We start from the raw sequence: 23,099 nt of genomic DNA, 5'->3' as shown, positions 1-23,099 counted from the left end.
TCCCAAGTTCACCCTTCTCAGACTACGGCCAGTATCTGGGCAGATACTATACACACTTTGATGGCCATTTGGGCGAACATACAGGGAACCTCCAGGACTGCTATTGCTAGGAGGGTTGCTTTTCTCAGAGTCTAGAAGAATTGTCCTTTCTTCACTCTCCTTCAGGGATGAGTCGGCATTTCCAGCCGCCACCTGGGATTTTTGTTTGCTCATTCTGAGCTGTTTTTTCTCATGCTTGACATGATGTACTCCCACACTTGAGCTTGCTCTGCGGTTTTTATTCAGCACTTGGCTAAACTCAGCGTAGGTCCTTGGGATCAGCTCATCCATTGTATTCAATCTCTTGGGGCGTAACTTACAGCCCACTCATGCTATTTTTGGCTTACCTCGCTAAATTTGGCTCTCTTTGGTTGTCTCTTCCTGGCTGTCCCCCTCCAACGAAACCATACGCAGCTCTTGCTGGCAGTGAATTCTTCACAGCTCCCTCCATCAATGATAGCAGCCCTCTCCCCCCCCCCCTCCATCAGCGAATTCTCCTGCAGCAGCTCCCTCCATCAACGATAGCAGCAGCCCCTCTTGCTTGCACGCATCTCTCCCGGCAGCCCCGCTCCACCATCTTGCCTTGGAATGCATCTCCTCCTCCTGGCAGCCCATTGCCTTGGATCGCAATTCCATCTCGGAAGCCCCTCTTCCAATTGCTCGTCTTCTCCCTAGGCAGCCGGCTGCCAGTCATGCCTCCTTGCCATCTCCTCTTTGGGCAGCTGCTGCACATTGTGGGCAGCCTCAAACGGTGCTTGGATCGCTTCTCTCTTGGACAGCTGCAAATCGTCACTTAGCTGCCCCTCAGTTGTTCCACCACCTTGCCCACAGCGCCCTGTTCTACCTCTAGGCCTGCCATAGCGCAGAGGTTGCTGTTGTTGCGCCACCTTTCCCTCGTCTGCCCATTCTCTTGATCACCCATCTTATTCCCATCAGCTCCCCTTCTACTTCACCACCACCTTGCCATCAGGTCTCACTTCTCCATCAGGCATCCTATTCGCAATATTGCTTCTCTCATTTACTGCTCCATCAGGTCTCTACTTCACCACCACCTTGCCATCAGCTCCCCTTCTACTTCACCACCACCCTCCATCAGCTCCCCTTCTAATTCACCACCACCTCGCCATCACGTCTCACTACTTTGTCATCAGCTCTCCCTCTACCTCACCACTGCCTCGCCATTAGGTCTCTCTGCTTCACCATCAGCTCCCCCTCTAGCTATCACCTCCTTCTTGCTTTGTCATCAGCTCCTCTTCCTTTTGGCTACCACCTTGCCATCCACTTCTACTTGACAGCTTGTTCCCTCTTCATGCTCGAGAAGAAGCGCAAGTATAAGCCACGGTTACCCAGAGATAAGCTCGTCGCCCCTTTCTATACTGCCATGACATCCTAGGGAGCCTCTGCAGTGTAGCTGACTTCATCCGTGCCCATAGCCTTTGCAGTACAGACGACTTCATCAGTGCCCACTACATCATCAGTGCCAACTTTATCAGTGATGCCTTCAGCAACCCAGCATCCCCATCATGGTCCGGAGATTACTATCATCTCGGATGGAGAGTCACCACAATCAAGGGAGATTCTTTCCCACTCTCAGAGCTCCGGTGCCTCTTCTTTCAACCATGGGGGCTTAGATTACACCCCCACATTCGGGTTATGTTCAAACATCTTTTGGATCCAAACCTCAAACTATCTTTGGTGTTAACATCTCCAGAGATCCAGACCCTCTGCCTAACTAAGTTCGACAAGGTCATCTTCCCTCTTGTCGATGTGGAACTATGTACAGACTTCATCCTCCTTCCAACGATTCACCACAACTTCTTTCATTCCTTTCACAATGCAAACCCAATCAGAGGGGCTATGATTGCAAAAGGCATTGGAAGGTGGAAGCAGAGAAGCAATGATCACTCGCTACTTCTTCACTCGCTTCTATTCGGCACCACCAGGGCATTACTACATCATGAAAGGTATCCGTCCAGCTCTGAATGCTCTCTTCACTATCACTTAGTATGATTTTGCATTCCTATTTTATTCAACATTCTCGGCCACTGTACGAAATCGCACACGTAGAGGCACACACACATGCACTTGTGGACCTCATCTCACGTACCTCTTGCACCAGTGGCGAGCTGCAACACCTGGACTACTCCCACCACCTTCCCATACTTCCTCTTCTCCTCACCGTCCACCTTCCGCTCCTATGGTTCCCCACTTGAGATCAGCTTCACTGGCTCTTACTTCAGCCCCAGCATCTTCAGTCTCTGTTGCATCTGTCTCTGTCACCTCTCCCTCTCCCGTCTCCACTCCCACTCTTGCTCCACCCACATCTGCGGGACATGTCTTTGAGCCATCCCCATTTGGGCCAGCCTCTGGAGCATGACATCACCACTTACCTCCCCCGCAGTCATGACCATCCCTGTCCCAATCATCAGAGCGACACAGGTTCCTGCACTTAAATCTTACTCTGGTAACCACTAATGACGCGAAGACACCACCCCGGGTGTCTCAGCGACTGACACCTGATCAGACTGTGGAGGCTGCTGAACACTTTCGCAGCCTTCGCCTCCACCCATTTAGTGCCATAGTCAATAGCAATCAGGGCATACTTGTTCCCTCTTCAAGTTGCAGGAGAGATGGGTCCAACAAAATCCAATCCCCATCTATAGAAGGGTGGGACAAGGCTGGATGGCTGTAGGGGAAGGTGATCCCGTCAGGTAGGCTTGGGTCCACCTCTTTGACATGAGTCGCAGCGGCGCACATGAGCATAGCAGTCTTGGAATAGCTTTCGCCACCACAACCCAGAATGCATTATCTTTCTAGCAGTGGCTTTGGGTGCCATATGACCTTCCCCCATTCCTTAGTGAGCCTCTTGAAGATGGCTTGTGTTTCATGAGGGAGCACGCAACGCCTTATCCTTCTTTGAAAAAAAAAATTTGTGGTTCTTCCCCATCTTGTATAGCTGTCCCGCAATTAGTTTGAAAGGAGCAGCTTGAACAATTGGCCTCCGCTTTTGTGCTGGAGTTAGCCTTTTGGGAAACTCACCTGTAGACAACAAGTGTATAATTTTTGCTTACCATGGTGGAAAGTAGTCCACAGCAAACATGCAGTCATCTTTTGGTATTGTGACACCGACACGGAAGAGACCCGCATCTGGAAGGTCATCATCAACTCATGTGGCTACTTCACCTAAAGGATCGTTGACAAGTGATCTGCAAGTTGATGCAATCGTCCTGCTCTCACTAGAATGTCAAAGTCAAACTCTCCACCTGCTCAGTCTCCCCCAAACGTGGGTTTGTTCAGCAAGTATTTGAGAGCTTGATGATCGGTAATGATGATAAACTTACTACCCAAGAGGTAGTGCCGATACTTTGTCATGGCATAGACTATGCCCAAGCCCTCGCGTTCAGTGGTGCTATAGTTCCTTTCCACTCCGTTGAGTTGCCTGCTCGCGAAGTGCACGGGTAGGTCGAGTTTGTGCTCTTCATTTGGTTGGGCCAATATCGCGCCAATCACCAGCCCACTTGAATCTACATGCACATGGAAAATGACATCCCATTGAGGCTGCCGCAAGATGGGTGCCTTTACTAGACGGTCCTTGAGGTTGTCAAACGCCAATTGTTGAGGTGCGGACCAGTTGAAGGATTGCTCTTGGCGAAGGAGTTCCGTCAGCGCCATCGCTATGTCGGCATAGAACCTGATGAATCTTCTATAATAACCCACATGTCCCAAAAAGGACTTGACTTCTCTAGGTGTGCGAGGAATAGGCAAGGTCAATATCACTTCCACCTTCGCTGGGTCCATGGCCATTCCCTCAGCCGAAACAATGTGGCCAAGGAGAACCCTTGCAAGGTGAGGAAGAAGCATTTGTCAGGATTTAAGCACAACCTAGCTTCTCTGTACTTATCAAAAACCCACCTCAACTTACTAATGTGATCAGTTTGAACATCAGGTTCGAGGTGAGAAGCGTCTGAGAAGTCATCCAAGAATACCTCAAGAAACTTTCTGATGTTCTCTTGGAAGAGTTTGGTGACAAGATGTTGAAACGTTGCCGGAGCATTAGACATACCAAAGGGCATCATCCTGTAAGCATAGATCCCCCATTGGGTTACGAAGGTGGTCTTTAGCTGAACCAGGTTGTACCCACTGTATCCATCCATGAAGGAGTATAGAGCATGACCAGCTACGGTTTCCAGCACCCTGTCAGTGAAAGGGAGAGGGAACCTATCCCACCGTGTGGCGGCATTCAAACTCCTATAGTCGACACAAACATGAAGTTTGCTAGTCTCTCTTTTGGGCACCACTACAATGCTGCTAAGCCACTCAGAGTAGTCAACAGGATAGATCAACCCCACTTGCTCCATCTTTTGAATATCAGCATGGACAGCCTTGCCATAGTTACGGTTCATGCGATACGGTCCCTTGATCACCGCGTTTGCTTCCGGATACAGATCGATGCGATGTTCCATGAACTCAGCGTCGCGCACTCCCTTTAAATCCTTACATGACCAAGCAAAGACATCGACATACTCTTGAAAAAAATCTGACAATGCAGCGAGGAGATAATCATGCTCCCAGACCCAATTGGCTATCTTGAGGTGTCAGAGTTGGTCCTTTGTCCCAATGTTAAGATACCTTCAATCCCTGGCATGGTCAACCTGAGGTATGCTTGCTGATGTGCAGTTGTTCGGTTCTTCTGCTGCTGGGTGTGCAGGAGTATCATCCATAGAACAATCCCCCACTACTTCTTCCATCCAAGATCTCAGAAAGAACGCCTGGGTGTCTTCTTGAAATGATTGAGATGTAGAGGCAGCACTTGGGCCCATTCTCTTTTTGTCTTTTTGTGCTTGCTTCAGCATTCCTCTGTATGGTAGTCCATCCATCTCATATGTGGTTTCGGGAACCTCGTGTTGTTGGAAGGTCATCTTCTGATAGGTGTAAGTCAAGCAGAGCAAGGTCTGCGACATCTTCTTCCCTGTGTATGCTATGGGCTTGCCTTGCAGGTTTGAAGTTCTAGACTCCAGTGTGAATGTGGATGGTTCCTCCAAGTTGTCCAGTCTCTTGGCCCCTCCTAGATTGGTCAAGATGCACAATGGAGTCAACTACCCTTCCAAGAGTCATTTCTGGCACCACCCACCTTCGGGTAACATCAATCACTAAGTGGTCATCCTCTTCTTCTGCAGATCCATGAGTGTCTTCTCCAAGACCATCACTGTGCTCAGCCAGTCATGGGCACAGGCACACGAAATCACCTCCCAGCCAACCTCGGTGGTAGTAAGCTTTCTCTTCTCCCTAGAATCGTTACATTGAAGCTCTTGCTTACTTAATTTTCACCAAGCCCCAAAATTCCCTAGATGGATCTAGTATGCCACATGTCTTCATTTTAGGGTCCTTCCTTAATGCATCATTTATCCCTCTCTTGGGATATCATTAAAACCATTTGCCCCTTGGCGCATTTCATGCATTTAGGTCCCTTAGCCTTAGATCCACCTAGACTAGTGCCATGTCACCCCCACCAAGGACCTTGACCTTGATTCCTTTTTAATCATTTACATGAAGCCCAAACAAATATAATACAAACATTGATCCTTTAAAGGAAAATGTCGACCGACCCTTCTGAAGTCATGTTACCTTGACTTGAGCGTAGCATTCCTTCCCTCTTCAGGCATCAGCGTCCTCGATGATAAGGTCTGGGAATACTCTCTGTAGTTGGTATACGGATTTCCAGGTAGCTTTTGATAGAGGTAGACCATGCCATGCAACCAACACCGTGGGTATCTTCCGATTGCGTACTTGCATTGTTTCTGAGTCATGGATTCCTGTTGGTTTGTGTCTTGCATTATCCTCTATCTCCTGAAACAAAACAACACCCTCGATTAGTGAGTCACCTGTATGCAAAAATTTCTTTAAACAAGAAACATGAAACACTGGGTGCACCTTATAACCCTGTGGCAATTCTAATTTATAGGCTACCTTGCCTATCCTTTTTAGAATTAACCATGGCCCACAATATCGAGGTGATATTTTACCACACTCTCCTGCAGTCAAAGACTTAGAGTGTGAAGGAACTATGAGAAAAACTTTTTCTCCTTAAATTCTCTAGCGGATTGGTTTTCATCGGCATATGCCTTAGCTCTATCCATAGCTTGGCGGATGTTAGCTCTCGCAAGTGTTAGCATCTCCCGCATCTCAACCACAAAGTTCGCGGCACTAGGCACTTTCTGAGATACTCCAACTATAGTTGGATTCGCTGGCCTATAGCCATAGTTCAGCTCAAAAGGACTGAACCCTGTAGAGGAATTTTTTCTATCCCCAATCATATGATGTTCTGCTCAGCCTTTGGTGTTAACCAAGTTCCAACAGCTTGTCACAACGCTAGCTAATCAGGCTATGTGCAATAACTGCCGCTTCGCGATGCCAAGAAGCCAGAGGTCAATAGACTGTGACCAACGCGTGCGCCACTATGATGTTTCACGCAGCTCCAACCTTGGCGAACTATTGCTGAACCCAGATTGACCTTATTCAGCCAAGTTACAAGTAGAGCAGCAACTCGCAGTAGCAAACATTCCGTCAGCCCACCAATAATAACACCTTCATGTCGTCATGGCCAAAAATATCTTCAAATTGCAGCCCAACCCGCGTAGCCATCAATTGAAGACGGGTGATGTTGTATGGGAGTGTACACGTCCATCTTGTTGAATGCCTTCCTAGTGATGCAGAAATGAGGCGCGAGATAGCCCCATGTTCCTTGATAATCGTACATACATTGTGCTCGCCTTTACGTCCCGGGCCCCTTTACTGCACCAACCGATGAGAGGCACCAGGTTCTGATACCTAAGCCTGCCTATGATGAAAACCTCAGCAAGGAACCTTGGTTGGAGTGTTTGGAGGTCCTCTTCACTACCACCGACGCGTGTTGGTACTGATCAAAAGCCTCCTTTGCCCAATAGCTGGTGGAAAGCTTCTGTCTTGATCGATCTGCCTCCGACACTTCACAATTGCTGCCATACAAGTACAGCTAAAATGCTGCTGCCCACAGGAATAACTAACGGCCTTTTGAGAGAAGGTAGTTCACATTGGCATAGCATCGAAGAGAGGAGCCCAATCCTAGCTTCGCCTACAAATCCAATGCATTCGCCCTCCCGTAATCTACCGCCAATGAAGGGAGAGGAACTTCTAGAGGATGGGAACAAAAAGAAGGGAGACAGAGTGCTGAAGGAAGCTTGAGGCAGTGGCTATCCAAGGCGGAGGCAGGCTGCAGGTTGCACAAGTCCACAGTACCTTGCTAGAGAGTGCCTGCAATGGCAATCACCAAATCTTGCGCTCTGATACCAAATGACACATCCAGAACTGCTTACTGCTAGCTTTACATTGAATCACGCGCACAGGCACATGAAATCACCTCCCAACCAACCTTGGTGGTAGTAAGCTTTCTCTTCTCCCTAGAATCGTTACATTGAAGCTCTTGCTTACTTAATTTCCACCAAGCCCCAAAATTCCCTAGATGGATCTAGTATGCCACATGTCTTCATTTTAGGGTCCTTCCTTAATGCATCATTTACCCCTCTCTTGAAATATCATTAAAACCATTTGCCCCTTGGCACATTTCATGCATTTAGGTCCCTTAGCCTTAGATCCACCTAGTCTAGTGCCATGTCACCCTCACCAAGGACATTGACCTTGATTCCTTTTTTATCATTTACATGAAGCCCAAACAAATATAATACAAACATTGATCCTTTAAAGGAAAATGTCCACCGACCCTTCCGAGGTCATGTTACCTTGACTTGAGCGTAACAATGTTGACTTGGGATGCTAATTCCCCTCTGCCATTGGGACAATCTCTGGTGTAGTGGTTGTTTGTGTTGCACTGTGTACAAGAGGGTCCCCCAAACGGTTGTGTACAGTCATCTTGGTAGTGGCTGTACTCACCACATTTGTAGCACATGATGGGTCTGTGAAAGTTGGTACCTCTGTCTCCACCTCCACGTCCACCTCAGAACCCACCCCGTCGACCGCGTTGATAAGGGGATCCATATCCACCCCTTGACATAGGTGGTTGATATTGTGCATAGTAAGGCGGAGGATAGAAGTATGGAGACCCGATTTCATTGGGAGCAGGAGCTTGGAGCAAAGGAGGATTAGGAAGAAGAGGAGGTGGAATGGTAGGAGGATAGGTGGTTCACGTGCCTTCACAAGGACTGACACTAAGGGTACTGGTCACTTCAACCCCTTAAGATACCTACACTCCGGTAGAAGCTTCCTCAACCCCTTAAGGTACCTAGTTGAATACTCCGGTAGAAGCTTCCTCAACCCCTTAAGGTACCTACACTCGGAGGCATTATGTCCATGAATTTCACAAAATGTGCAAAAGGAGGTCGGAGTGGGTACCTTACGCTTCGATGGAAATTCCTAGTAGCCACGGCTAGAACCCTTGCAGTCGGTGCACCAAAGACCACTTCTGCCTGTGAGCCCTCCTCTCTTGGAAGTTGGGCGGTTTGAGTGTGTGTTGAGGAGGAGAAACTTAACTGGGACCGTTCCATCGTCATCGCTTCCCTCAAGAAGTCCTGTAGTGAGGCATGCTCAGGGAGTTTGTCAACCAGCCTTATAGCACTCGTGGAAGGTAAAGCCTTCAAAAACCACCCCTTCATGACAGCGTCCTTGGGTGGCACAGACATCTTTGCAGCCAGGACCCTCATCCTCGTGTACATCTCCGATATACTTTCACCAGGCGTCATGGTATCAGTGGATAACTCCTGGACAATCATGGTATCAGTGGATAACTCCTGGATAACTCCTGGACAATCATGTGTTCGAATTTTTCCAACTTGAAAGTGCATAAGAATTCCTCCCTTAGGTCTGTCCACATCTGGAAGGGGTCAGGGGGAAATTGATTGTACCATACATCCGCAACATCCTCCAATGACGAGGGGAAGATGTGGAGGAATGCATGCTCATTCTCCACACCTTTAGCTATACATGCTGTGAGGAATTTCCTCACATGAGCTTCCGCATCCTCATGGAGGTGGCCTTTTAACTTTTGATTCTTCACGTGGACCTTGTTGAGTAGCTCTGACAAGTCTAGCTCTGTCTGCAGGACTAATAACGGCCATCCCCACCCGAGAGGCTGAAGCGGATGCAAGAGTTGGAGAGAGTCCCGATGGAGCCATAATGAGTGTGGGTGCTCTAGAGGAGGAGACCACACCAACAGCACTCCAATGGAGGATCACAATGGGGAAGTCACTACTGATGCAGCCATAGAGGAAGTGTACACAGATGGTATTGCATACCCGAAGGGCCTCGGTGTTGCAAAGGGAAAGGGTGAGAACAAAGAAGATGTGGGGGTATCCTTGCGTGCGTAGTAAGAATGCGCATCATGATCGCCAATGTGTAGCGTCACTATACCACGCAGATGCTACAGGGTATACAAATGAATACACAGCACATCATCTACTAAAAACACAGAGAATAAGAAAAGAAGAAGATCGCCACAATGCTATGTAAGATGTATATAACTCAGAGCAAGAGCTCATGTATCTCTCTAGAAAGAACAAAGTCGGAATGCTAGTAATAGCATGCATACAAGAACAAGATATCAGTTAGGAACAGTTGAAGACTAGAACCGTCAGCCGTTGCGACTAACCTACCCGCGCACACCCCTTGTAGTCACTGCTGCTAACCCGTGTGGTTATGCAATAACAATCAACTTGGTCCAGTTGATCCAAGTCCCGGAGGCCTCACAATAGATGGCCAAAGCTCATCAAGGGGGAAGCCCTTCGTTCCGAATGGGAAAGAGAAAAAACCTCTCCAGTGTGGCTGCCAATGAGCATCTGGCTAGAGCTCCATGCGTAAAGTGCTGAAATCCCCCGGATCCACCGATCTGTGAAGCCCAACTAGCACATACTGCCCTCTACAAAAAGGACCACTCCACCCTATCATAAGCCTTCTCAAAATCCAAGAGAAATATGGCTAGGGGCTGTAATTCCTCCTCCCTCGCCCAATCTATGGCCTCTCAAAAGGTGAAACTGTTGTCCAGGATGCTGCATTCCTGGACAAAGCATGTCTACGGATCGTGGATGATGTCAGAGAAATGAGAACGCAACCGCAAGATCAAGACCTTGGCTAAGATCTTGTGTGCGGTGTCAACAAGGGTGATCAGCCTCCAATGGCAAATATTGGACCTGTCTCCTTCCTTCGAGATCAAGCAAATGAACCTCATCTTAGAGAATGAGGGAGTGAGCCGGAGTCAAAGATCTCCTAACAAGCTTGCCTCAATGGGGTAATGATAACCTCCCAAAAACTCCGAAAGAAGACGTGAGTCAAACCGTCCTCCTCTAGAGCCTGGAGTCCCATGCTCCCAGGTGGAGCGTAGAGTGTAGATGATATCCTGCTAGATGGCAACCAGGGTAGCTGAGGGTGGAACCGGATGCTCACGCATCATGAGAATGCAACGAGCCACCCAAATGTTTCACGTAGTGATACTGGCTACCACCTCCCGAACGCTGTCCTCCGGAGGAGAAGGGGGAGCTAGGCTATCAAGAGGGACTGCCTCATGGAGCGCTATCCTCTGAATGCTCTGACTCTGTATCGAGTAGGCTGGGGAGATCTCATCAATCTGGAACGCGTGTCCTCCCTCAATCAACCAGGCCACCATCCCCCAGGTGTAGTCCCTCTGAAGACTCTTCATACAGGTCATGATTCTGAGGGCTCCCATCCAAATCCTCGCTGCTCTACGACAGCTCCAAATGTAGTATGGGATCATGTCCAAGAAACCAACAGAGCAACAATGGCATTGCCCCTCCACTCGCATTTGCTCCAACCACGGTCCGATGGGCAAGCCTCCGTGGGCGGCCAACCAGAAGAAGTAGGATATCTTCCTCAGCCGCAAATTGGACCATAAGCGCGTCCAAAACCTGTAACAGACATCCTGAGGCACTCTCTGGGTCACCCAATGCCGCTCCCTCGAGGGGGTCCACCTCGAAGAGTCCATCTGAAGCCTCCTACCAATACGTGTGGTGTAGGAAAAGAAGGGAACCTCATCCTTCTGCTCGGCAAGGCCACCCCTGGAGGGACAGAACCACTCTCCAAGATCCCACTGGACCTCCCTCAAGGGTCTACCCTCCCAAAGCCAAAGGCACCATCTAGGGACATCTTGCTCTGAGATACTGGGAGGGTCAATGTGCCACTCCTTCCCCGAACGTCCCACCACTCTGATCATCTGCCAGTGAATCCCATCAAGACTCCCATCCATCTCAGGGTCTCTCTCAGTGAGCGGATAAAGTAGGCCTCCAGGTCCTACACAAAAGGAGCCAGGGTCCTCAAGGGGACACCAATCCGAGAAAACTGCCCCAACCAAATGATGTCCCTTCAAATGCAAAGTCCCTCCCACCAAGACTCAGGGATAGCTAGGTCAATCTCTCTCATACACTGCCTTGCCCCTCGCAAATGCACTACGACGCCAAGCCTCGCCTCTGCCTCCATGGGTAATCTGCTCTATTTACAAAAAGACCCAGCCGGACCACTATCCCACTGTGCCCAACCAATGTGAGTCTGCTGCCCGAGCATACGCCCCTCCTGATCTCGGATCTTTGGGTGCCACATAAGGAGCTGCCGCTCAAACTCCTCTCTACATCTAGGCGGAGCACGAATGAGACCCCTTGCTAGTCTCTGCCAGACCTTGTGAAGGCTCCTTATAAGGGGAAACCCTTCCCTGCAAGGGGGCCCTCTAAGAAGATCCATCTGTGTGAAAGCTGACACTGTCCCCTGGTGCATGGGGTGTTCCTAAGAAGCCCTCGCTGTAAGAGGAGCTTCCAAGGCTCTGCAGCTGGGGTGAGGTTGCGAACAACCAACTTGCCCAGGAGGTTTCTGCTCTACATCTCCGCATCAATGATAGCCAAACCTCCTAGTGCCTACATCATGATCATCGTCTACCAAGCGACCCGGGCTCTAGTATTCTGCGTGCTATTCAAACCTGTCCAAAGGAAGTTCCGATCCAACCGTCGGAGTTGCCCAATGCATCCTCTGTGAAAGCACTAGCAAGAGGCGATATACCAGGCCGTGGCAAGAAGGACCTGGTTTGCCACTAAGCTAGGGACAGCTTGGCCGAGCTCCACTAGTGAATCTTGCACCACACACTCTTAAGGATTGGGGCGATTTGTTGCTTTGCCGTAATGTCAATACCAACTTGGCAACCGAGGTATCTCGTTGTCTGGCCCCGCGGTATCCATCTGAAGCCAAAGTCACTCCCCCACTCACGAATCTCATGTGTCTCCTCATAGCCCATGAAGAAACCTATGGACTTTGTCTAGTTGATCCGCGCACCCGATAGGATTGCATCACTGAGCTCAAAAGGCCTATAAGGAACTTTTCTATGGAGTGGGCTAGAGGATTCAGCAGACACCAGAGCCAAGGTGGCATGGGAGACCTTGATCCTCTCATGCGGGAAGGGGGTCTTAATATCATTGATCCACACTTGCAGTGCAGGGCCTTGCTATGCAAAGTGGTGGTCAGGGAGAACAGGCATACAATGTTGTTCTCCTTCCATAGGTGGGGATTGGATGGATAGCGTTGGGTGGATTTTTTCTTTAGCTCATCTCAAATTTCCTTCCTCCCCGCTTATGGCTACTATCCAAAAAGCTTGGGGCAGCTTCAACAATACTCTTCAGAGAGTTCCCCCTTCCGCTCTGGAGAAGATTGATAGGCAGCCTACAGTACACTTGATGATCATGGTAGACCTCCTGGTACTTATTATTATATATAGTCGTCTAGATGGGAGAGAGGTCCTACTTCCTCTGTGGGCTCTTGGAACTATTTGAAAAACCTTCTAGATGATCGTTAATTCCAATTAGCAAGTCACCTTAGAGGAAGTGCGAGGAGAATTCAATGGATTCATGCAACGATTCCCTTGATTGGGTTCATAGATAGGCCTCACTATTGCTCTACTTGGCTTGGGGCTTTTACGAGGTCAGCTACTCCCACTTAATGTCATAGGACTACAATGAGGTTCAGGTGGGGATGCCCTGGTTTTTAATGTTAACTCTAGGGTTAGGTTTTCCAGCTCTACAAATGAGGATATTTGAATGGACGTTTTCTGTGAGTGTGTCGGGGATTTAGGTCATATATGATACTGTTTCTTGGCTTTAAGATGGTATCTAGACCCTAATTTGTATCACATTCCCTTGGCTTCGTGGAGGATTTGGCTCTATGAGGTGTCTCCATAAAGTATTTGCAATGTGACCATAGGAGTCGGGGTGGATTGATACAAGGAAGCAAGAGAAGTGCCTATGCTTTTGCTACACGGTCAGGTAATGCCAAGAGCCTTAGAGACTTAAGCCCACCACAGCTCCTCATAAGGGGAATTTTCACATTTCTATTGACCTACTAAAATTGTTTTCCAAGAGAATTAAGAAATCACTCTGTATTATTGAGGAGGCGAGGCCACAGAAATAGAGGGTTTATTGTTTACGAGAGAGTTTCAAGAAGAGTTCAGACAAGGGCTTGGTGGCGATGAGATTTTGAGTACGATTGAAGTCCAACAAGGATGTCCTTTATCACCCACCTTGTTTGGCCTCTATATCGGCGAGCTTGAGGCAATCATGCAGACACTAAGGGGGATCGATGCTCTCTTGCTGTCACTCTGATTGAGATATTGCTTTACGTAGATGATATAGTACTCCTATTGTCCTCAGTAGAGGGGCTCTAGAGACACTCGGATGCACTACATTCTTTATGCGAGTCACATGATCTGAAGATCAATCTTGGTAAAACCAAGGTCATGATCTTCAATACATCTCGGGTCATGATGCATTGGGGGTTCACGTTTGATGGGTCAATGGTCGCAACAGAGCCTATGGAGCTCAAACCTTTGAGCGCAAAAAATTACCATGGTTAGCACTGTCCTCCTCCATGGCGTTATCAAAGGCAAGGGACTAGAGATGCTGGTTTGCGAATTCAGTGAGATGGTTTGAGCGACTGGGGTTACATATGGATAGACTTCCTCTCTTCCAGTACAACATTGATGCGTCGTTCTTCCCACTCTGGTATCATGAGGTCAACCAAGTCATACGGGAGGATCTTCTACAGCTACGGACTTGGTTGGAACCAATCGAGCTCTTGGTGAAGCTCAGCTTCTACAAAGAGCATTACCTACATATCTCAGAAGAGGGGTTTATTGACCCACTAGGGTATATACCGGTTCACTTGCCCCATTCATTGAGGATCTCCATTAGGCAGTTTGGATCTCTTCACCTAGACTCCGCATTGAGAGTGGTCGGGTGGAGGGGATACCGAGGGAGAGGTGTATATGCGCGTTGTGCGACCTACAGGAGGTTGAGTCGGAGGAACATTTCATCTTCAGATGCCCTGTTTATTATGAGATTAGAGGACGTTTTTATTGCCTGTTCAGAGATAGCTCCGAGGTGTTATCCCGATTTCTCTCTTTTTTGGATCAGAGGCCGCGTTCATTCATGAGGCCGTTAGGCATCGTGAGCACTTACTCTGATCTCAGAGACATGAGGAGCATACCTTAGTGGACTCTTCTTAGAGCATGATCACAGATTTCTTCCAGCTAGACCATATAGACCCCCCCTCTATAGGTCATAGGCATGACCGAGACCCAGAGCCAGTGATATGGCAGCTCGGACAAAGAGTGATGCACAGATTACACTTGGAGACATTCCCTTGATGTTCAAAGTGGGGGGTGAGACCGGCAGGGGTGACTGTCGCCCTTGTTAGGCGTAGAGTTGTGACTAGGAGACAACAGAGGATTGCATCCACAGGGAGTCCGCAGCATTCTATATCTGATTTCATGTATCATTCCCTCAACCTTGATGAGGGAAGGGACCATGCCGACCTTGGAGCACATTTCACTTTGTATTATGTATTATGTATTATGATGACAGCTGCTCTGATGCTGATGATCATGAGGAGGATGACGTTGTAGACGACTACTTTCCTTGGATATGACTATGCAGGATACCGTTTTTTTGGCTTTTGTATGGGTGTGGATGCTCTCTTAGTAGCTCCACCCCCCTAGCTAGTTTGTATTAGGTTTCTCACAGTCTCATAGACCCATCGGTCTTTCAAAGACTTTAATAAAATTTCTTTCTTTCTTTCAATCATCCAAGCCCCGGGAAGCCATTTGCATCTTGTCATGGGCCGACCTTTAAACTTAACATAGAATTCTACCCTACACCTTAGTTTTAGCCTTCCCTACCATACATATTATCCAAGTAGAAACACCTTGGAGTTGACGTGAAAGGTGTTATGACTGGCTACATAAGGAAGGAGTTCAATCTTGTAAGTCACTTCATCAAGTGCATAAAGAACCTTGTATGGGCCATAGAACCTGTAGTTGAACTTGGGAGTGAAGCTCTTTGGAAGATTGATGTTTTGAGAACTCACAAGCACCAAGTCATCTGGAAAGAGTTCCACATGTTTACGTCATTTGTCATAGTACTTCTTCATGATGCCCTTAGTCTGTGAAGAGTTGCCTTTGCTACTTGCATTTGTTCGTGCCACTTATTAAGAAACTCTTCCATGTTCTCAACACAAACGCAGACTTACACTCCCCTCACCAACTACAAACTCACACGCACTTTGGAAATGGCAAACACTCACACCTCATTGGACACAAGATCTCTCCGAATTGCGAATGGCGCCCCCACGGTGAGTGTCTTAAAGTTGCTCTGATACCAAGTATTAGGTACCGCTTCTAACACTTAAAAAAAAAATGCCCATTCCTTTAAGGTATTTCAAATGGGGACAAAACATCACAACGAACCCAATGGGGAACGTTCAAGATACCTCACCAAAGGGCCCTCTGTGCATGTGTAACGAGTGTAGTCCGCACCCCGGAGTCACCGTCCAACCTGAGTCACCCCCGAGTCACCTCCCTTGCTTGCAAGTGCGCTCAACCCTTGCGTTCCAATCTTCCTTGGTGCGTGCTCATGCCAAACTTCAAGGGGCCAACACAAGGCATGGGACTCAGAGAACCAAGACACGAGATGCAACAACGAATGTTTATTTACAAGAGAAAATGTTTACAAGCACTAGGCCTGGTCACCACTTGAGGGTTTGACCTTCCATATAGTATCAAGCCAGTAATGAGGCAAGTGTCTGATTTTTGAAATGGGAACTTGATTCATTTGTATTCTGTTGTGTCGTCTTACTATGTACTCTGTGTGGTTTTATTGGTTATACACTTGCATCATGTCTCATAATGCAGTCTATCCCATACAAGAATAGGTTCACTATTTTGACCTTGAAGAAACAGATATCCCATACAAGAATAGGTTCACTAAAACCGATTCCAATATCGAACTCTAGAATCCCTCATTTCCCTCAAAATAACTCCAGAAAAGGATGGGCTGGACCTCTGATAAGTGCAAGGTGAGAAATTCCTGATACCAAAATTTGCAACTCCCTATATGACTGAAGACAAAAACGGTTGTCACAAACAGCTACATTTCAAGTCCATTAATGCACTGGTTGAAGACCTTCAAGAATATAGAGGTCTGAGGAAAATGAATGGTGTGCCGTGGTATTGGGCTCCTTAACATGCCGCACCAAATTGGAGTGAACCCCAGTTCTAATTTCAAACTAGCAGCCCTTGTTACAGATGGAGCCTCACTACCACAACTGGAACTCCCATTTTAGCTTTGCCTTATTTTGTCTATCGCTCTACCACAGTCACTTGGTACTTCTTGCCACAGCCTTCGCTTCACTGCCACATCCCTTGGCGGTAGCATGGCTTCATTACTACAGCCACTCTCTCAGGGTCACAGCTGTGACTTCTACCACAGCAACATCTCTGGGTCATTGTAGTGCCACTACTATACCCACATCCAAATCCGCATGGTAGCATGGCTTCGTTACTACAGTCACTTTCTCAGGGTCACAGCTGTGACTTCTACCACAGCCACATCTCTGGGTCATTGTGCCACTACTATACCCACATGCAAATCCACATTTACATCCACATCCCCGTCCATCTCCGACTCCACATCCACATCCATAGCCACAGCCATAACTTCAACCATCCACAACCACAACCATATTCACAGCCATGGCCACGACCATGGAAGTGCCACCACGAGTCAGGGCATTGCACCACACTAGCATGTTTCTTAAACTACTTAAAGATTGCTGATTTTAAATAGATCTTGGAAAATAAATCTACACAAGGCAAGGACGTGGATAAAGGATAATGAGAAGAACGATAGTTATTTTGAAAAGGACAAAGGAACAGAATAGCACTAAATTAATCCCAGCTAAAAGCGAAGTGTAAGCAGGTAGCAATAATAGAGAAAAGGACATGTCTTTAAAGCGAAGCAGAAAAGAAGTTGAGAGCAGCAATACTATGTTAAAGGGGTTGCAGTAGTTCCATCGACTAAATTAAATCCTACTACCTAGGTCATATATTTCCTTCAATAGGACCGTAATAAAAGAAAAATGCCTTCCCATTTGAGCAAGAACGAAATTTGTATTGACCACTTTCTAACTTGAAAATGCAAGATAAAAACAATTGAGGGAAAGAGAATAACATAGATCAGCTGCTTCTCCTAGTTGGATGATCCTTTGAATGCCAAGTCCTACAAAATCATCACCAAAAAGGTTATTTATCAATACATTTGACTAACCTACTTTTTAAAAGTATGAATTACAGTACATGGTAATCAGAAGTTACCCGCTAAAATTATAAGATGTAACATTGAGTGTCCATTCAGATAACCTACAAGGATACAAAGAATATATGTTCAGCTTGATCATATGCAAAACCTGGGGTATGTCTACTTTATAAAAAAAGATATTAAAATTTGGATGAACTCTCTGAATAGGAGAAGACCCTAGATGTAGTGTAGTTACACAAAAGTATCCACATGACAAAGATTTCATATTCCTAGAAGTTTACGAGAGATTGCAAGAGGATACTCTACTGAAATAAGTGGCTTCCTTGATGAAAGAAATAGCCAAATTATGTGCACTGTGATAAACCTCAATAGAATCTATAATAACTCTCTAGTCTGTGTGGCATACTCGGCTGAATTAACCTGTAATCAGGATACATCCAATTAGCCACCATTAATATTTATTTTTGAATTGTAGTCACTCTTTCTCTGTCTCACCCTACTACAGCCCACCTCACCCTCTTGCTGCTCCGCCTCACATTCCTGCTGCTCTGCCTCACCCTCCTGCTGCCCGGCCTTCCCCCCCTCTACTGGTTCGCCACCATCTCTGCTGCTACCACCTCCCCTTCTACTACTCCACCTCTCTATCTGCTGCTCCACCCTGCCTTCCTCTAGCTGCTCTGCCCTGCTGCTCCGCCTTCAACTCACCTTGCCTTCAGCTCACCATTCTACTGCTCCTCTCCAAGGGTTCTCCCCTCAGCCCGCCATGGCAAAAGGGAGTTCAGCCTGGATTCTACCATCGAACAGGCTGGAAAGGGGCCTCCAGCTCATCAAGCAGCCCAGCAAGAGATCTTGTCCGCCATACAGCCCCAAAGGGGGCTCTTGTCCATCGCGTAGCCCTAGTGGGGGTCCCTGTATCTTGGTTTGTCCACAACTGAAACCAGCCTCTAATCACTCAGAGGGCAGTGGAACTAAACCTTTAACCACTTCAGCACTTATTTACAGCTCACAAAGCATATATCACAACCATTAACCATTGCATGATCACCATTTGGCATTTACCCATTTGTTCACAAACAAAACCACTGAAAAAGGGATGGAGGCTGGAATGCCCCTGCTCAACAAACATAAACAAGTGCACCCGATTGGCCGCAAACACCGTGGCGCCCCTTTTGGTATTCCTTTATATTTCACAGTGAAATGATTACAAGTTGCATCTGGGAGACCTTCCTTGCAACTGAGCATGCAGCCCTAATTCACTGAGCCTTCGCAAGGCTTTCAGGCATAGAACACCATCACATAAGTGCACTTAACCCATAGTAGGCTCAACCCAAAGGCATTCTATTTTCCGAGTGCAATTCCATTGGCTGTGCAGATGCAATCACACTGCACCCCAGCTGCACTCTCTTTGACTGGTTTCCAGATGGCATTCACAAAGCTTTTCAAAGCTCTAAAATAAAATCAGCAAAGTACCCAACCAAAGAATGACTCGTGTAGCACTGCCTGGGTGCACCTGTGAACCAAGAAAGAGGTGGCACACGAGGCCAACCAATAGCTTATGGCAAAAAGAAATTGCAGCAGCAAAATCACAATTCACCAAGCCCAGAAAACTTGAACCAAGTCCTCAATCGCCAAGAGCACATAGTAGCCAATGCCCAATTGCATTCTCAGCCAAAGAGGAGTGCAAAGGCATGAAGAAAGAGCATTTACAAGAGCTAATCAGCAAGAATTCCACTGAAAAATGCAAAAAGAAGCACTTCTGTCGCGAAGAAGTGGAAGTTCTTGGGTTCAAAAGAAGTGTGCTTCATAGAGGAATGCATTGAGAAGGTTTTGGAGAAGTTTCATCCCCGGAAAGTCCTCCAAAACTAAGAAAAACCAGTCAACCAGCGCGTGGGACCACTTGAAATTTAACAAAAACCTGTAGCTTTGCAAGAGGAGAGGCCCAGGAGGCTGTAGAAGCAAAAAGGTCCAGAAAAAGCCACTTTTGCAAATTCGACCAGCAAAAAAAGTGCTCAGCTCTGCCCGTTCTGCCAAACGCATGGAGGGAAAAGCATATCACTGCGAAGGGGAGGCAGAGGGGAAGCCATCGGGCCAAACGCAAGTCGAGGAATCCAAACAAGTGAGGAGTTATGAAGAAAAACGGAAAAACCAGTCCAAAATCTCAACAAAGGAAGATGAGAGAGAAAACCACACATGTGAAGTTTAGAAGGCCCAGGAAGGTCCAGGAATGGCAAAGGAGCATGTAGAAGGCACTAGAGCCACCTGGAACTCTAGGAGGGCCACTGAAGGTACATGGCCCTGTAGGGGGCCCATTAAAAATGCCACATCATAATTTCCCAACAACCACTCTTTTAATTCCTTGCACGGGCTTCCTCCAATAATCAGATCAAATCCTCCAACTGCATTGATCACACCAGAGAGCACACCTTCAAATGTTTCAGAACTAATTTCCCCATGAACTGAAAGCCAAAAGAAAATAGTGTAAAATCCTGTAGCTTTACTCGAAGGAAGCAGAGCTGCTGCTGCTCCTCCCCGCTCCCTTGCTGCACCCTCTCCCTCAGCCCGTCCCTCCCTCTCTCCCTTGCCCTCAGCCCCTCCCTCTCCCTTAGCCTCTCCCTCCCTTCCCCCCCTCCCCTTCAGCCCACCCCCTTCCAGCCCGCTTCCTCTCCTGCCCCCTCAGCCTGCTCCCCCGCCCCCTCCCTGCCTGCTCCCCCCGCCCACTCCCTGCCTCTCTACCCCCTCCCTGCCTGCTCCCCCGCCCCCTCCCTGCCTGCTCCCCCGCCCCCTCCCTGCCTCTCCGCCCCCTCCCTACCTCTCAGCCCGCCCCCTGCTCCCCCGCCCCCTCCCTGCCTCTCAGCCCGCCCCCTCCTCTCCCTCTCCTCCCCCTTCCCTTCGCTCCCCGCTCCCTCTCCTCCCCCTCTCAGCCTGCTCCTCGCCCCCTCCCTGCCCCTCCCTCTCCTTCCTCTCCCTCTCCTCTCCCTCTCAGCCCGCCCCCTCCCTGCCCCTTAGCCCGCCCCCTTCCTACCTCTCCTTCCTCTCCCTTTCCTCTTCCTGGCCTGCCCCCTCCCTCCCTCTTAGCCTGCCCCCCTCCCCTTCAGCCTCTCAGCCTCTCCCCTTTACCCCTCCCCTTCTCGCCCCTTCCCCCCACTCCCTCCTCACCTCCTTTTCCCCTTTTTTCTACCCCCCTTTCTCCCGCAGTTTTTTTGGAGCGGAAGGAGCCTCCAAATTGTTAGAGTCGGCTTCCTCACCCCGATTGGTGATGGATACTTTGTCAGCCAATCCTACTCCACCTCCACCGGCCGCAAAAACTATTACCTTTTCTAAAGACGAGTTGCAGCAGCTCAAGAAGGATGTAGAGATTGAATGCTCTACCACGTTGCTAGCACGCATCTTCGGGTCTCACCCCTCCAGATCCCAAGCCAGAGACTGGATGCTTGTGGCTCTCCCCCTAGACCTCACTCCACGATTGTTAGATGTTCGTCTTCTGGGACGAGGTTTTTTCCAGGTTGTTTTTGACACTCCAGAGGCTGCAAGCACTGTGCTCAAGGCTGAGTTTTTACACCTGGGACACAGGAAGATCTTCTTTGAAGCCTTTCATATTGGTTTCGACCCAGTGGAGGCAGATAAGGAAATATTTTCGCTCTTCATCAGATTTCCCGGGCTTCCCCAGGTTTACCATCGACTTCTTTCTGTTATTGGGGAGCATTTTGGCGCAGTTGCTGAGATCCCACCCCTCCCTGGGTTGTCATTGACTGCAGTAGAGGCAACCAAGGCTGATGGGGTACCTAGAGTTAAGGTCCTCTGTAAGGATCCTAACCTCAAGATGGATCATGTTATGATCTAGCGCCCAGATGGTTCCTTTTTTCGCGAGAGCGTAGAGATTTCAGGCAGACAGGACTAGTGCAGGATATGCAGGACCATTGGACACTTTGCCAGGGATTGCCCCAGGAAGAAGAAAAGGCCCAAGAAGCCCTCTGGTACAACTACCGCCCCATGGCCTCAATAGGGGGGACAGGGGGGTGGTATAGGTCCAGCACTTGCTCCTCGGCCTCGACAGAGGGGTGGTACAGTTCCAGCACCTGCTCCTCGACCTTCGCATGGCGGTCCTCCTCAGGATGGTGGTGGTACAGGTCCAGCACCTGCTCCTCGATCTCGACAGGGGGTGGTACAGGTCCACCACCTGCTCCTCGACCCCCACCTATCTTAGGGGCACGCGGCGCTCTCCAGTGGGTTCCGGCACGTGTGCAGATCCCTCCTTCAGTTCACGAGGGTACATTAGTAGACTCTGCTTCACCTCAAGCTGTCCCTCCAGTCTCACCTTGCACAGTCTGAGACACTGAAGCTTCGACCTCCTCCCAGGTTGCAGCTTCTTCCCTAGATCCAGCGGTGCCAGACGCTCTTCTTGAGGCAGTAGAGGTCTCCGCGGCTGGGCAGACACAGGATAGAGAGCAACCCTCACTACCTCCCTTGCATAGGGGGAAGGGGATGGTTTACACTATTGATCCTCTCCCCTCAGAAGGGATCCTTCGCACTCCGGTGTCTGGCTTGCTTCATAGGAACTCGTTTTCAGCCCTGGCAGATGGTGCAGATTTCCCAGAGGAGGAGTTTGTGCCTGCTACTTTTGGGGAGCCAGTGATTGGGTTTCCTGTTGACAGGGCTTCTTCTTCAGGTGGCTGGGTTCTTTCCCCTGTTGATTTTCCGCCACTTGGTTTCATCCCTCCCTCCTCGAGCAGGAGGCCTTTCCCTGTTGAGGGGTTTGTTTCCGCCACTAGGTCGGGTAAGGTGTTCCACTCTACATCCTCCTGTCGATGAGGATTATTAGTTGGAACATACAGGGCCTAGGTGGCGTCCCACATCGCCGCCGTAGACAGCTGATCCGGGATCAGCTTCATCCAGGTGTTACTAGGGGTTCCATTGATATCTTATTTATTCAAAAGCGCAAGCTAGATTCTAGAGATTGTGCCAAGTCAGGCAAGTTGCTTTCTGGCCATACTTTTTGGTCGCTTGCCTTGGGCACCAGGGGGGGCACTTCTATTTCAGTTTCGCAGTCGGTTCTCCCCTTAGTTATTGGACACGGAGTCATTATTCCCTCTAGAGCTCAGTGGATTATTCTTTTGATTGGAGGGCGTAAGGTTGGTTTCCTTAACCTGTATGCCTCCAACATTAGAGGGGAATGTATCCTTATGTGGAAGACTTTGCTCTCCTGGGCCCCCAATTGTGGATTCATGGGTGATTGGAGGTGACTTTAACACGGTCGAGTTACCGTCAGATAAAAAAGGGGGTAAAGAAGGCGGACTTCACTCTTTGGAGAGAGCAGCTTGGGTTGCCTTTCTTTTTCACTTCTGTCGCAGAGATACTTGGTGTGATGATGCCTTTCTTATTCAGCCACAGTCCCTCCTGTTCTCTTGGTCGAACAAGAGGCAACAGATACCTATTCAT

The 23,099-nt window shown here is 48.6% G+C and overlaps 1 protein-coding gene across 1 annotated transcript in view; it reads right to left on the bottom strand.

Annotated features, from left to right (window-relative positions):
* The window catches only part of LOC147881586 (uncharacterized), a 215,165-nt gene that overhangs the window by 131,596 nt on the left and 60,470 nt on the right, over window positions 1–23,099 (bottom strand). The window contains exons 3-4 of the mRNA XM_087401208.1: window positions 17,720–17,764; window positions 17,577–17,624 (exon numbers count right to left, since the gene is read on the bottom strand). Coding sequence (XP_087257334.1) covers window positions 17,577–17,624; window positions 17,720–17,764 — 93 coding nt within the window. The remainder of the gene's footprint in view (window positions 1–17,576; window positions 17,625–17,719; window positions 17,765–23,099) is intronic.

Source organism: Dipteris shenzhenensis, chromosome 30 (genome assembly GCF_047967505.1).
Source record: "Dipteris shenzhenensis isolate YYH24624 ecotype China chromosome 30, Dip_SZ_1.0, whole genome shotgun sequence".
Taxonomy (NCBI): Eukaryota; Viridiplantae; Streptophyta; class Polypodiopsida; order Gleicheniales; family Dipteridaceae; genus Dipteris; species Dipteris shenzhenensis.
This window is presented reverse-complemented; position numbering and strand designations above follow the sequence as displayed.